The sequence below is a fragment of the Mastigoproctus giganteus genome, chromosome 1 (genome assembly GCF_048544385.1).
Source record: "Mastigoproctus giganteus isolate SK-2022 chromosome 1, ASM4854438v1, whole genome shotgun sequence".
NCBI lineage: Eukaryota > Metazoa > Arthropoda > Arachnida > Uropygi > Thelyphonidae > Mastigoproctus > Mastigoproctus giganteus.
The window spans coordinates 253,699,824-253,716,467 of record NC_143575.1 but is presented as its reverse complement, the minus strand read 5'-3'; the positions used below and the strand labels follow the sequence as shown (position 1 = coordinate 253,716,467).

The 16,644-nt window shown below is 35.3% G+C and overlaps 1 protein-coding gene across 1 annotated transcript in view; it reads left to right on the top strand.

The window, feature by feature from the left end:
* Positions 1 to 16,644, top strand: part of RasGAP1 (Ras GTPase activating protein 1) — a 155,947-nt gene that overhangs the window by 53,255 nt on the left and 86,048 nt on the right. The window contains exons 9-10 of the mRNA XM_090385731.1: positions 1,304 to 1,452; positions 10,515 to 10,629. Coding sequence (XP_090241857.1) covers positions 1,304 to 1,452; positions 10,515 to 10,629 — 264 coding nt within the window. The remainder of the gene's footprint in view (positions 1 to 1,303; positions 1,453 to 10,514; positions 10,630 to 16,644) is intronic.

Here is a 16,644-nt window from a genome sequence, read left to right as displayed (position 1 = left end):
ATTGTCCAGAATGTTAGTTGTTGTTTTCAAGAACATTGGCCAATGGTCCAAGCCCATAGATGAGAAACAACCTTCAGACAGTGACTACACCTTGTCAGGCTTCACAGTTAGAATGACATTCTCGGTTGAATAATGTTCTCTGGGCATCCACCAGACCCAAACTGTCCATCAGATTGCAGACCATGTACCTTGAATCATCTTTCTGTAACACAGCAATATTCCGAAGATCAATTATGATGGGGTTTGCACCAGCCAAGTAGATGCTGTACAGTGTGTGTGCTATGTTCAGTTTGTACACTGCAACTTTTCTGTAAAATCTGATGCTGTTCCTGTGGATTCCTTGAACTCCTGGTTGACAATGTTTTGTTGAGGGCTGAGAGGATCTACATATCACTCTTCTGAGCAGTCTCTGGCCTCTTCCTATCAATTTCTGTAGTCTACCCAAAGTTTCATTTTGTTTTAGGTGTATAGTGTATGTAGACCAAGAATGCAAAATTTCTGATTTTGTATCCTCTCACTTTAATATATATTTAACCAGGAACAAAAATTTCAAAGATAAGAACTCCATTAGATGCTTAGATGCATAGTTAAATATAATAAATCTGAGTATCTAATGAAGAGAGGAGGCAGTATTTTTGGTCCTGTGTTGTACAGGATTATCCAAAGGGGTATTTTGACTGCAGCTATCTCCACAGCTTTTGAACTTAAATTGAGTTTATTGCTGCTCACATTCTTTAAAATGTCCTTGAAAGGTGTTAATAATTACATCAGAATCAGTATATATATTCTAGTTTTTATTTGGCATAGTTTACCCATTTCATCATAGTAGAATTAAGAGTGAAGCCAATATGGGTGTAAAAATGTTTGTTTTCCCTAAACAATGATTCAGCTAGTTCTTTTATATTACATTGGGTATTTAATTATTTCTGTTTTTAAATTATAATGTGTATAATAGAAATACTGGATATTTTTCCACTATTTCTGTTTTTTACATCTTCTAGCAAAATCCTTGCTGTAATTGGATAATTTATTTTGTTCTATACATTGCATAGCTTTAAACCTTCTTTCTGCCTTTTTATATACTCTTATCCTTCAGAATATTGTAGAACTAAGTAATTGAGAGTTACATTTTTTTAAAAAGTTTTTGATGAATATTGCTATTCACATCTTAGCCTTTTTTTTTCAAATTTGAGAAATTTGCACATTGTATCAAATAAAATATGTAATGCGGTGTTAAAAATAAAGTGTCTTAAAAAGATAATTTATTTTTATTTATTTATTTTTATTTATTTATTTTTTTTAGCCTGTCACTTCAAGTGCTGCTTATATCTTGGGAGAAATTGTAAGCAATAAAATAGATGCTGCACAACCTCTTGTAAAAGTATTCTTTCATCATGGGAAAATAGTGCCATTTATGAAGTCACTTGCAGAATGGGAATTATCAAAAGTCGTGTAAGTATTTTTTGACTGTTCTTAAATCAGTATTTTATGCTTAGGTAATGTATAACCTGGAAAAATAAATGTATAATTTATTTCTCTGGGTTATTAATTCATTTATTAATTCATAACCTAGAAAAATAATTTTATTAATAAATGCATTTCTAAAGAGATGCAATATTGATTCAGAATTTAAGTTGGTGGAGGAGGAGAAGGAGTAGGCATTGCAATGACTGTTTTCTTCTCATATGGCATATTTTTAAATTTTCTTCTTTATTCAAAATTTTTGTCTTGAATCTGGAATGTATAGAAAAATGGATTTATATTCCCCAATCTTTGGGTAATACAATGTATGTGATGTGTACAATATCATCTTAATTTCCTTCTTCACGGAGTTGCTTTCTGTGTAATACTTTCCATATTTTTTTGTTTAATTAGGCCATTCTATTAACAACAACAAAACTGTTTAGCAGAGTTTCAGGAAAAATGCATTACTGTAATTTAGACTATTAATTAGAGAATTTGTCAGTGAAGCACTGAAACAAAGGCATTTGTATGTATGCATTTTACATCCATGTGTTTGTAAAATGTGTCCTGATATACAAACATTTAAGCCAGTGTCTGTTCATTTATAAATGATAACCTCCCACAACCTACTTATCAGCATTTAGTGGTGTGTTTTTTTTTTTTGCTAGTTGTTGGCGCATCGGCTTCTGTGGCCATAATGCACCTCCCAAAGTTTTTGCATTTTACTCTGATCCAAGCCCGAGGCAGGATTCAAACCCGCGACCTTTGGGTTGCCAGGCAGGCACTTTACCCACCTGGCTAGCCCGGTCGACATTTAGTGGTGTGTTTCTGAATGTTATTTAAACTGTCATCATCAGTGTAGGCCAGAATAGATAAATTTCCAATCCGCTGTAGCTCTTCTACCTTTCAAGGAAATTTCAAACTATGGGTCAATGTAAATAAATGCTATTTAAATTCAACAATGTCAAAAGCAACAAAGTGGCAATTCCCAAGGCAGAATGCACCATCCCACAGGAGGTAGTCATTGTCAGACTCTTTTGTCAGGGAAGTAGTAAATGTATTGTGCAAAAAGTGGAATGGGATAGGGTATGTCTGCCATGGGCAAAAGTAGATGACGTTATTGAGCAGATATCATCTTTTAAGGACATAAAAGGTGATATTGTTGTACACATTGGCACTAATGATATTAAGAGTAGGATATCTAAGGACTTACTTAACAAGTACAGGGTAATGTTGGGAAAAGTTGCAAATTAAGATTAAATTTTAAAGTGTCAGCAATTCTGCCTAGACATGATAGGAGGGGAATACATGTACTCCCTTCTATCATGTCAAGTAATATTCTGTGCCTCTATTTATGTATACTTGATTCAATTTTGGTTTTAAGTGCAACTGAAGCTGACTGGTGTGAGCTTTTCTTACAACTTCTATCTACAAAACACCTTCTATTTAACATGTGATAAACTTTTATCCATTGGGCAATTTAACCAAACATGTAACCAATCAGGTAACCTAGAAACCTGCAGGGATTTTTCCCTTAAACCTGTATCCAGTTGTATCACTGAGTGTGTTAATATTTTGCAGTTTCTGAATCTTTTACTTTGCAGTTATCCCAGTCTACCCAAGAACTTGTTTAGTTTCCATGCTGTTAATTAAAAAAAAAATCATAGTCTGGTAGAAATGTTGAAAGTTGAGTCATTTTGAAAACTTTGACTTTGAATTAGTAATAACAAAATGAATAAGTTATTTGATCTATGCAGTGTGTTACAATTCAGGCACATTTTTTACGATATTAATCCATTCCAGAAACACCATCATATCATGACAATATTGTAATGTGAACCCAATAACACATTGCTTTTTTGGTAATTTGTCCAAAATCTCGGAAGTTGAAATTTTTACTATATAATTAAGACTATTTATCTCTCTAAAAGGTCATTTTTATAATGGAAATTGTACGTATTGATTAAAACTAATATATTGATTAAAGCAAGACACAAAAAATCACTTCAACTAAAGGATGCAAAAACAAAACATGCAGCCAACATGTTTACAAATGCTGCTGTTGGCTGAGAGGAAAGACCGCTTACAGTTGTCTCCCATTTGGAGACAATTGTAAACTCATCATAAAGTGAATTAAATAGAAGCCAGTTAACATGATCGCTGGTTAGTAGAATCAACTGCTTTTTATAGAATCAAATTTCAAAAAACCAAATCATTAAAATGCACCACACTCATCATTATCATATGTTCAGTTATAAGAATGGATTTTGAGTTTGATATTTTTCTAAAGCACATTTCTGGAGGTCACTGCCATAAAACAATTTGCAGTTTCCAGTTAATTGGGCTTTTCTGTTAGTGCAGTCGATTATAAATGGGTAGTAAACTTGATCTTATTGCATTTGCAATAATACCAATAGCTAGAATTCTGTGGGGTTTTTACATTTATTATGGTGAAATGTGTTTCACCTTCACTGAAATCATCAATCATATAATAAAACAAATAAATTTTCAGAATCTTTTCTGCATTCCTATTTTTAAAGAAAACTTTGTAAACTTGTTACTCTGTATCTCACTTGCATGTATCGTGTTAGTTGCAATTTGTGTGTGCCGTGTTCTTTGTTATTGATTGCTTATCTTTTTTAGTTTTAAATTTTACAACCAAAAAAAAATATATATATATATCAGTGAACAGAAATATCAATTAGATTACAGTATTAATTAATTAATTAAGTATGTATGTAAGCGTAAATTTATTTTATTTTGCTAATCTGTGGAAAATATTTTTCCGATTTTCGCGTATCGTTTAATTTTGTTAATTGGCTGAAAGGTAATAAAGTGTAAATATGTGCTTTATATCTTTACTTTTATAGCCTGTGGATAATATTCCTCTTATTTTTGCTTATTAGAACCACAGTTTAATAGAATTAAAATTCAATTCACAAACGTGATCACAACAACCACCGCTGCTTAGTACATATAGTATAGTGAATGGTATTGAACCAATCATAAAGCAGGGGTCCATTGTAAGTAATAATTCATGATTTATAGCAAAATAAGTCAACCCATAGACATGAAAATTTGTTACAAAGATTCCTAAAATATTCAAGGTAAGCATTGAAATTTTGAAAGGGATCAAAGCTCCTATTCCAAATTTATAGTAATATTTCTGTTGGGGGAGGGGAACTGGAGAAGGAATGCTATTAAATCGAAATTTCGGAATTCAACTTAGAACTATCCCAGGGGCTAACAAGAATATATTTTGAAAATTTGGTAGCAGTGTCCACATTTTTTTTTTTTTTTTTTGTTGATTAATGAAAAAAAACATACTTTCATTTATGCCAATTTTTGTAAGGGAGAAGGAAAGGGAATGAGGGCTGTGAAGTTATAACTAGACCTGAAATTTTACCAAGGACCAACAGAGAGCATAGGTTGAAAATTTGGCCTCGATCCAACTTTTGTTCTAGAGTAATATGCAAAATGTACTTTCTTTTATACGAATAGATTTCTGTGGTTGGCGGTGGGAGATACTGATCTTAAATTGCAGTTTGACCAAATGATCAATCATTTGGAGATATGACTGACCTTAAATTGCAATTTGAGCATTTGTGCTACTCTGTTTTACAGTCTGTGTGAATGTGCTTGCCTAAACCGCAAGCAGCACAAGTGGTTAAACCTCTGCACACGTTTTGGGAATGGCCAAATTTTTTGCATTTAAAACAACGTGTTAGATTAGGAATGTATAGTTTTATTTGACAGTTGAGATACCCTGCTTTTATGGATGTTGGAGGTTTAGGGTTATGAAATATTCCCAGCTAATACCAGGGAAGTGAGCTTAAATAACTTTAAGGGGTGTGTCAGGGTAGTTAACTATACAAGAACACTATAAGTTTTAATTATTTATACAGTAATGTCAGAAGTGTCACCAATAAAATGAGCAAATTCGAACTGCTCTTTAGAACAAGTGATGCTGACATAATAGGGCTTACGGAAACGTGGTGCCACCTGGAGATAGGGGATGACAAGTTTCAGTATGGTATGTACAATGTATTTAGGAAGGATATGGAAGATAGACGGGGTGGTGAGGTCATGCTTCTTACCAAAAGCATCCTGAGCATGATGAAAGCTTTCCGGGATTCAGACATTTCGCAAGCTAGTATAGAATCTGTATGGTGTGAAATAGTTGGAAGCAAAGGTATAATGAGAGTGGGAGTAATCTACAGGCCAGGTGATTGTGAAGATTATGATGAGAGCCTCTACATGCAAATGGAATGGGCAAGTAAGCGTGAATGTCTTATTATGGGTGATTTTAATTTGCCTCTAATTGATTGGAGCAAATGGGAGGGAAACTCCACATGAAGGACAAAATTTTTAAATCAACTAGATCAGCATTTCCCAAACTGGAGTCAGTTGAACTTTTTTTGATTTTTGAAAGGGGCCATAGATCTCAGTAGTTTGGGAACCACTGAACTAGATGATTGCTATTTGTATCAACATGTCAGGGAAAGTACTAGGGAAATGAATACTCTATACCTCATCATCACCCATGAACCAGATGACATAATAGGGCTGACAATACAGGAACCAGTAGCAGGAAGTGATCACGGAGTTCTACAGTGGACGATGAAGAGAGAGGTATCAGTAGTTAAAGGCAAAGAATGGGTTATAATTTCAGGAAAGGAAATTACGATGCCTTAAAGTGCTACATGGCCTCTATTAACTGGGTAGATATCTCACAGAGAGCGAATACAATTGAATTATGGTATACCTTTAAAACATTAATCATAGAAGCCTTATATACCATTAAAAAAATACTTCACGAGGAGGATTCCAAGTTGGATGAATAATGAAATTGCCAGATTTCTTGAGCAGAAAAAGACGGCATAGAAAAGTTAGAACAATAAAAAGTACTGAAGCCTATAATAGCTATAAATTGATCTGTAATAGTGCCACAGGCTGGCAAAGACAGATTATGAGAAATTGCTGGCAAAGAGAGCAAAGAGGGGGGGGGGGATAAGGAATTCTTCACATATATAAATGCAAAGAAGAGGAGGCCAAACCAGATCGGACCCTTATGTATCGGACATGGGATAGTATTAGATATCCCAGCTGAAGTTGCAGTTGAACTCAACAGTTACTTTGCATTGATATATACAGAAGAAAAACCCTTCACGTTAATGAGAAATTCTGGGAATGAAGATGAAAAAAATGTAATTAATGATGTTGAAATTTCACGTTTATTTAATGAAAAAAATTGAGCCTGCAGGCCAGTAAAGCTCCTGGGTTAATGGCATATACCCTATAATCTTAAGGGAGGCAGCAAGTTGAGTGCATTGAACCATTGCTAATTATGCGAGCATCACTGGACTTGGGAGTGATTCCATTGGATTTAAAAAGTGCCAATGCATCTCCAGTACATAAGGGTGGTTCTAAGAGTGAAGTGGGAAATTACTGGCCATTTAGTCTAAATTCAGTAGTAGGGAAAATTGTGGAGATAGTGATCAAAGTTGGAATTCAGGATCATTTAGATAGAAATGGAATTCTGAAGGATACTCAGCATGGTTTTGTAAAGGGAAAATCATGTTTAACTAATCTGGTCTTTTTGACACAGTCAATCAAGTGCTGGACTTTGGGAATAATTTTGACATTGTTTATTTGGATTTCAGCAAAGCGGTTACTTTATAAGCTGGAACAAGTTGGAATCACAGGGAAAATCCTTAGATGGATAGCTGGATGGCTTCATGGCAGGAGACAGAGGGTTGGAATGAATGGTTATTCCTCAGATTGGGTTGATGTAAGAAGTGGGGGTCCCCAAGGATCAGTATTAGGACCACTTTTGTTTTTGATTTTCATAAATGACATTGATGAAGGGATAGAAGGTGTAATGTCCAAATTTGCAGGATGATGTGAAGATTGGTAGAGTAGTTAATGATTGCTGACAAGCAGAGCTTCTTCAGAATGACCTAGATAGACTTCAGGGATGGTCAGAAAAATGGCAGCTATGCTTTAATCCAGCAAAGTGTAAGGTATTGCACCCGGGAAACAGTTTTTTTTTTTTTTTTTTGTAGTTGTTGGCGTATCGGCTTCTGTGGCCATAATGCACCTCCCAAGGTTTTTGCAGTACTTTGATCCAAGCCCGAGGCAGGATTCGAACCCGCGACCTTTGGGTTGCCAGTCAGGCACTTTACTCACCCGGCTAGCCCGGTCGGCCTGGGAAACAGTACCCCAATAGAGTTGAACTAAAGCCAGTAGTGAAGGAAAGGGACTTGGGCATCATAACGCCCAAGTCCCTTTGCTTCACGGTCAGACATGAAGTTCTCTGAGCACTGTAGACAGGTTGCAAGGAAGGCCCATGGTGTCCTATTGATGATTTATCGAACAATCGCTAGTACAGATAAGGATGTCATAATCCCTGTTATATAAGGCTATTGTTAGACCACACTTGGAATACTGTGTTCAGGTATGGAGACCGCACCTAAAGAAAGATATTGTGCTTCTTGAAAGGGTCCAGAGATGGGTAACTCGCTTGGTGAGATCGGCAAAAGGGCATCCGTATGAGGAAAAACTTCGAATATGTGGGTTGCAGAGCTTGGAAACTAGGCACCTTAGAGGAAACTTGATTGAGGTATTTAAGACTCTGATAGGCATAAGCAAAATGAATAAGGACGAAATTATTTTCACAGTTATAAATGATTCTAGAACTAGGGGCCATAATTTCAAGTTACGGGGGAGTTGTTTAGACTGGATTGCAAGAAGTTTTATTTTAGCCTCCATAGCGAGTGGGCAGTAGAACAGACTTTTTGAGTAAACCGGGGTTCAAGCCCCTGACTGCTGAATACGGTCGATCTGCCAACCCGCACTGGACCAGCGTGGCAGATTATGGTCCATTTCCCTGAGCACGAATTGTTGAGGAGGCTTCCATCCTGCAGTGGGTTGATAATGGCTGCACTTTACTTTTTTTTATTTTAGCCAGAGAGTTATAAATTACTGGAATAAGTTACCTACTTGGGTGGTAGAGGGTGACAGTTTGGGGGAAATTCAAAGGTCAGCTGGATTACCTGCGGGAAGAGGGAAATGCTTAGGTTGTCCATTTCATTTTCTCTTATTTATTAATTATTATTATATATATATTTTTTTATTTTCTTCTTCTTATTATTATTTTATTCTTATAATTTTATTTTATTTTTTTGTTATTTTATTTTATTATTATTTTTTTATTTATTTTATTTTATTTTTATTATTTTTTTTTATTTTATTTTATTATTATTTTATTTTATTTTCTTGGCTGGTGCAGCATAAGCTATAGGCTTCCTTGCACTATGTGGCCATTGCTAATACTAATGTCAGGATTATATTCCGGGTTGGAACTAGAGCATTGTCTTGTTTAGTATATATATGCATTTTACTTGTGCAATTCCCTGGTCTTGTAATTCATTTTTATCCGCTTCTTCTGGGAGGTTTATGAAATCCTGCTCAGCTATCACACTCCTAGAGGTGTTTAGAGTAGCAGTGGAAATAGTGATGGATAATCCTCCAAAGGATGTCTTTTTGGAGCTGTTCTGATTAGTGCTCGTCTGAGAGAGCATGTCGCCAGATCTAAGATGCTTTGTTTTTTTGTTTTTTTTTTTGGAAATCGTGTGAGATTTCTTAAGTATTTCTGAATTTTAAATGATGAGACACTGCCTAGAGACTGTTCTTGAGTAGAGTGCAATACAAGATGCATTAGAGCTCTTCTTTTAACAGTGTCAATTTTTTGGCATTTAGCACTGCATGAGTTAGAGGCTTATCTTCTATCTCATGAGTAGTCATGTTAGGATCTTTAGACCTGTAGGGGAGATCATTTTGCTCCTTTTGACCCTGGAAAGATATCTTTTTTTTCCAGGTTTCCAGTCCCACCATGGGGAGGCAGGAGCAATGCCACAGGGGTAACCAAGTGGCTGAGTTAATTTAGTTAGTACTATTAACAAGAAACAGAATGGTGAATTTCCTTTCTTGAACTCTGTCTACTTCTTGTTGTGCAAAAGAGTTACACTGTATAACTAAATAAGGAAAACTATATTTAAAACCAAAAGGAATAAGGAAGCTATTTGCTTTGCACACACACTATAGAGATCGCTTTGAATTGCCAGGTTTCACTAATAATTGCTTGGCACCCAGAGCTGATGTCCGGGGAAGACACAAAGCATGCCATGTGTAGATAGCATCTTGAATATGCTGTCTTGGCAAAGGAAATATTTGCTACTGACATCCACCGTCAGTATTTATTCAGTATGCATTCATGTTCATATGCTGCACTTCTGTAGTTATATAATAGGATCAGAATTACCAATAAAACATTACCATGTTTAATAACTATAAAGCGTTTAGGGCGTAAGCCTCAAGCTATGGAAAAGTCTAGACTATGTATAAGTATAGTGTGAAAGCATCAATAATACATAGCCAAATCTGAATGAACAGAATATTAGCAAAGCGGCATCATTTTAAGTTATATCTCATATTGTGAATACCTTCACAACAAGTTGCCATGACATGGCACTACTTCGAATAAGTAACGCTTCACCTGAGGAGAATACTAACATTAGTCTTCTCCTCAAGTGCCCTTACGCCCTTTGTTTCAGGGCATTTCAGCCCTGAAACGGTGCTGTCTGGGTGGTGGTATCCATCTGAGAATAAGTAACATTAGTCTTCTCCTCAGGTGAAGCGTTACTTATTCGAAGTAGTGCAATATCATGGCAACTCGTTGTGAAGGTATTCACAATATGAGATATAACTTAAAATGATGCCGCTTTGCTAATATTCTGTTCATTCAGATTTGGCTATGTATTATTAATGCTTTCGCGCTATACTTATACATGTTTAATAACCTAAACATCGTAATATGATGCATTATCATGTTTAGATTAAAGTGATACATTTGGTGATCCTTGATGAACAGGTAATATTGATATGAATTTGTTTTTGAGATCTCACTTTGTAAAGCAATGTACTTTAAGAAACATCCTCTGTAATTGTATACATTAACAAAATAAATATTTTTCATCTAAATTTTATAGAGATACCAACACAATTTTTCGAGGGAATACACTAGTATCAAAATGCATGGATGAGTTCATGAAATTGATTGGGATGCACTACCTTCATGAAACATTAAAAAGTACTATTGATCTAGTAAGTATGCTTATATAAGAGTTTTTTAATTTTTCAGTTTATAAGTAATTTGTAAACAACTAATGTTTTCATTTATTAAAAATTAAATTTTTTTTGAACTTTAAAAAAATTTTACAAGGTTTATGTTTAACCAATGCTTAGGACTGTGAACTTGGCCCTAACTTTTTTTAAAGTAGTTTTTTATGTCAAAAATGGCTTATTTTTGACATTAAAAACTTATTTAAATAACTTTGATAATGTTATCAAGCTTAACTTTTTTTAATGGTTTTAATATATTTTTTCCATAAATTACACAAAAATAAACTATTTGATTTTTATGATTGTTTTATTTTAGAAATAAGTTTCAGATGTATGAATATATGCATGATTAGAAAAATATTAGAAATTCTTAATGATGTCATGTTTCATATTCTGCATTCCTTGCAATCTCTTCTCTGGTAACATAGAACTATCTACAGAAACAGTTTACGTGTATATTCATACACTTTGTTTGTCAGGGTTACTATTTTAATTAGCTCAATCATAATTTTTAAAGACATTATTGGATCTCAGTATTTCATTACAAAATATAAATAGCTGCCATTTCTCCACACACACACAGCTTCCTAGTTATATTCACTGATTTTAATAACAATGTTCTTGATGTTATAACAGAAGTTGATATTTATTTTTAAAATCACTGGGAATTGAATAGTAAAATGTAATTAACAGATATAAAATGCATACATATCACACATAGTTATGACCCCAGTTATACTAAATGTTTCACCTTCATGGGCATTGTACACATTATGTACGTACATTGAATTGTTCTGTCAACCAGTGGAATACACAAAGTTCTTAATTCTAAATAATTTTGCAAAATGTTCTACTTTAATCATTGAAAGTGGACCACTTGTTGGGATGTTTTTATCATTGCTGTTTAAACCACTTTAATTTTTTTTTTTTTTTTATTAATAGCAAGATACACAACAATTAAAAGAGTTCTGTTGACATCAAGATGTTAGAGTTTACATATGCATTACATTTTGCTATAATTCTTTCCAATTGACTAATTTTTTTGTTTTGATTTCCAATTTGGGTTAACTGTTCAGTTCAGTAAGTTAAATTCATGAGCAACAATGCATTTCTTCTGCCTGTTTTCCTTTCTCTGATAACTTCCATTTTATCCTCAACACTTAACTTTTCACTTATTGTACATTGTAGAAGTACTGTAGCATACAGTGTAAAAACCATCCTTAATCTTTGCAAAAGAATGGTGATAATTGACTGGAATTCAAAACGAAAACAGTGTTCTTGAACAGAGGATAACAGAGGTGACACTAAATGCTCGAGAGTTTACTCTCTATAAATAAACTTTCAAGGCTTTAGTTTCTTACATCAAGTATGCTTCCATATTCGGATATTGTTTACAAAGAAACCAATTTTCAGTACAGTACTAAACAAGTCATGAGAGAAATGGCTTGTTTACATAATCAGAGCCTGTGTACACACATATCATCAGTATTCACATGTGTGTTCAACCTACATAAGGGGGCCGCCTCTGTAGCCAGGTGGGAAGGAGCAGCAGTGCATAGCACACGCTTCTTGATTAGACCGGGGTTCGAGCCCATCACCACCAAATACGGAGGATGCGGAAAGGTCAGGGAATGACCACCGCATATCCCGGAGCAATATGGCCTTAGTTGCTAATGCTCCTAAAAAAACTAAATAACAAATAACCTACATAAGGGTGATGCATACACTTACCACTTCAACGTAAACTTTTAAAAGAAAGATCAGAAATAATTGAATTAAAAGTAGACAGGGTTCTTAATGCTTGATACTATTGAAATACTCCACCATGCAAGATGCAAACGGTAACTGTAAAATAAAGGAATAAATTAAAGGGATAAGCACTATGGGAAATGCATAGTGCTTATCCATTTGCTGGAAAATTTGATATTATAGCCAAGGTATGCAGTTTTTAAATTGCATTGTAACTAAACTAAAAATAGCATATCATATTTTATATGGATATTTTTCCTAACTGGCTTAATTATAATGTTATTTCCAATGTCACTTTAACCAAGTTTGACTGTATTTGTTTTTACTGTGTGGGGGACACCCTTGTCTCTCCACTGACAGATACATATAGTCATTTTTATACTTGCACTGTAGAAATGACTATATGTACTTGCATGTCGAAGTCAAGTTGCTAATGTAATTTTTAATTGAATAACATTGCCTAGAAGGTGAATCCCTCATCAGACAACAGGTAGCCTCAGTTAGCAACCTTGTGTTCAACAGCAAATAAATGTATTGAATCTAAATGAGCAGCCAATTGGTGTGCAGAAGAAAACTTCTGCATGAAAACTCTCATTGAGATATTTAATAAATTTTCAGTGTGCACAGTATCTCTTTAACAGAAAGGAAAAATGCTTTCACAAGTAAAATACCTGATCAGCAACAACCAGACAATTTTAAAATATACTCAAAAATCATCTGTTGAAACTTAAATATCTTGCCATATCAAATGGAATATGTATTTGTAACAAAACAATTTACATCAGAATATTAATTAATTTAACAGAACATAATTTATCAGCATATGAAATTTTATTCAGTGCTATCAAGTGCATAAATCAATTCTAACATTAAATGAATGGATGGACATGCAAAAACTAACTTTTACATTAACATAAATTTACATGATTTTGACAGAAAATATGAACATCTTGGATTATACCAGTGGTTTTGGCAACATTTTTTTATAGTGGGTCAGTATTTGTCAATTTGTTAAATGTACATATAATTTACACAAATATACAGATAATTTGTGTAAATGTACAGATTAATTTAACAGATTATCTTTATTTAACAATCATATATTATGATATTATAGAATTTGTGCAAATTATATATATATGCACTGTAATAATCTATGAAATAAAAAAACAGACTTTCTCATGTGGGTCAATAAAATGTTCTTGCAGGTCACTAACTGACCTGCAAGTCATAAGTTGGGGACCACTGGATTAGATGATAGTCTTCTGTTTGTTCTCAGTGCACTTCACAGGCACAAGCTGTGGGAGTACACCTTCATTGGTCTATCACCCAGTGATGGGGAGTCTTGGAGTCTTGCCATCCTTGGTGGGAACATGCTTATTTAGTGGTGACATGCACCTATCACATCATAGTGCTTTGACAGGGTTCAGCAGGTGTTTTATTATAGAAATAACATCACTGCTGCACTCTGTCTGTGACTGCTTTTTCATCAGAGGAGAGCTTGACTCATTTTGCAGCCAACCTCTATGTCTAGAGGTCATACTCTTATCTGTAACCTGGGGACTGAGCTGGTTGGTTGGAGTGAATCACGAATACTAGTTTTGTGGTATTCATGATTCACTGACCATATGGGATAAAGAATAAAGATGGTCTTCCATCTTTATTCTTCGAAAGGACTGGGTCTTTACTTCTAATAGATGGTCTTAAAACCATCCATTAGTTTGTCTCAAAATTATCATTGTGCAGCAACCTTAACTGTATACTAATCACACATATACATCTCGAACATGTGTACATTCCCATAGAATCAGAATTGGCAACTTAATGTTTATTAATTTAAGTACCCAGTTTCAGGATCATATTAACATTTGAGAATATATAGGCTGTAGAATCACTATAAGGTTGTTTAGGAGCAAGTCACACCCCTGTTCTAACCTCAACAGGATAAAATCACATCACTTCATCACCAAACAGATTCTCCCAATGCAATAATTAAGATCTTCAAGGCATCAGCTATCAATCAGTATTTGTGGAAGTATGACAACTATAGGCAACAGTATGGTACCACTTGGAAAAAATGTGTGTGGGTTGGTGCTTTTTGCCAGTGCATATGGGACTCAGCACTGGAGACACATTAACATATTAACAGAAGCTGTTAATATTGCTTTCTGGCAGTAACTATTATTATAACCTGTGGGGACTCTGAATCAGCATTAGAAATGACTCATTCAATAATGCAAGAACTACATTATTGAATGCCTGTGTGTGTGAGAATTTGTTATTATTTGTTTGTTATTTGGTTTTTTTTTAGGAGCATTAGCAACTAAGGCCATATTGCTCCGGGAGATGCGGTGGTCATTTCCTGACCTTTCCGCATCTTCCGTATTTGGTGGTGACGGGCTCGAACCCCGGTCTAATCAAGAAGCGTGTGCTACGCACCGCTGCTCCTTCCCACCTGGCTACGGAGGCGCCCGTGTGTGTGAGAATATATATACACTGGTGTTCATAGAAAGTGCATCATCCCTTAAAATTGTAATTGTTGTCCGAATAACATAAGTATATGGCAATATTTCTTACAGATTGCATCCAATAAGATTGACACGCATAGGTGATGATGTAATATTGAATCAGCTGTTACTTTCAGCTATATAAGCACTCTCTGCAAGAGTCACAGTCATTCCTTGCCTGTGTCAGGATGGCGAATTACGTGCAGTTGACGCCACGAAGAAAGAGTGCTATTGTTGCTTTACACGAGGAAGGATGTTCTTCCCATCATATTGCTTATAGAGTGTCTTGTAATCAGTCGACAGTGAGTAGATTTCTTTCCAAACTCAAGAATACTGGTTCTCCTGATAGGAAAAAAGAAGCCGGATGCAAACGGGTCTCTATGCTAAAACAGGACCGCGTTTTGAAGTGCTTATGCCTTAAAAACCGTAAAGCTTCTTCGTCTGAGCTAAAAGAGAATGGGAAGAACATACAGGAGTGGTAGCAAATGCAATAACAGTCAGAAGATGCCTCTTCAAAAATGGACTTGTAGCCCATCGTCCTAAGAAGCCCCTCCTCACACAAAAAATGAAAAGGCCCGATTAATTTTGTGTAAGGAGCATGTCAAATGGACCCCCGAAGTAGAAGTCAGTTATTTTCTTAGATGAGAAGAAATTCAACCTCCATGGCTCTGATGGGAGACAAATGATTCACCATAGACGTGGTGAAGAATACCATACAGACTGTATGGTATCTATGGTGAAATTCCCTACTAGCAAAATGATATGGGGGTGCATTTCGTATCGTGGAGTAGGTCACCTGCAGGTTATAAAAGGTTCCATCTGGCTGCCAGTGGATACCTGGCTATATTGGAAGGCAAATTGCTGCCACCCATTAGAGACCATTTCAACCTGCCAAGTAACTGCATCTTTCAGGACAACTTTGCTCCTTGTCATCGGGTGAAAATGTAAGTAGGCATTTCTGTAGTTTTTTTTTATGAAAACCCCAAACACGGGAGGTATTAGAACCTATAGTACTTGGTACCATACTTGGTACCAAGTACTATACTTGGGAAGACGAAAGAAGATATTTGTTGACATTAGACTTGAACTCCTGTAGGCTGTATTGAAAGGTCACTTTACTGCTTTTTTGCCAGGTTGTTCAGAAAATGGCAGTTGAATGAATAAACAAGGAAGATAAAGAATTGGTTCTGTGAGTTTGAAGTCGGACAGTAAATGGATGTTGGCTGGTGGCGACGTGTTTGGACTGTTTTGAAAGAGAGAGCACTAATTATAAAAGCCAATTCAGAAGAACAGTGCCCATGGAAGTATCTGTAGAAAGGGCATGCAGCAGAAAAAACAGTACGTCTATGAGACAGAGACTCTGTTAGAGATGAGTCATTAATTAACTTAATTGTGCCCTCTTCTGAATGGAATCTAGAAGCCTGAGAGAGGTTTTGGGAGCACTGCCCCAGATGTGGGAACAATATTCTATGGTAGGGTGGATTTGCAATTTGTACAGAGTGAACAGCTGTTTGGAAGAAAAGTAATGGCAAGAGTGAAAGAGAAAACCAAGTTTTTTAGATGCAGAGGAAGCAACATTTGTAATGTGCTTGTGCCGAGAGAGATTACAAGTCAGGGTAATCCCCAAAAGAGATATATCACCTTGCCGAGAAATCGGAGTGTCACCAAAGATAAGCATAGGAGCAGAAGAATCCTTTTTGTAAGATATAAGACAGGACTGAGTTTTAGAAGGATTGAAATC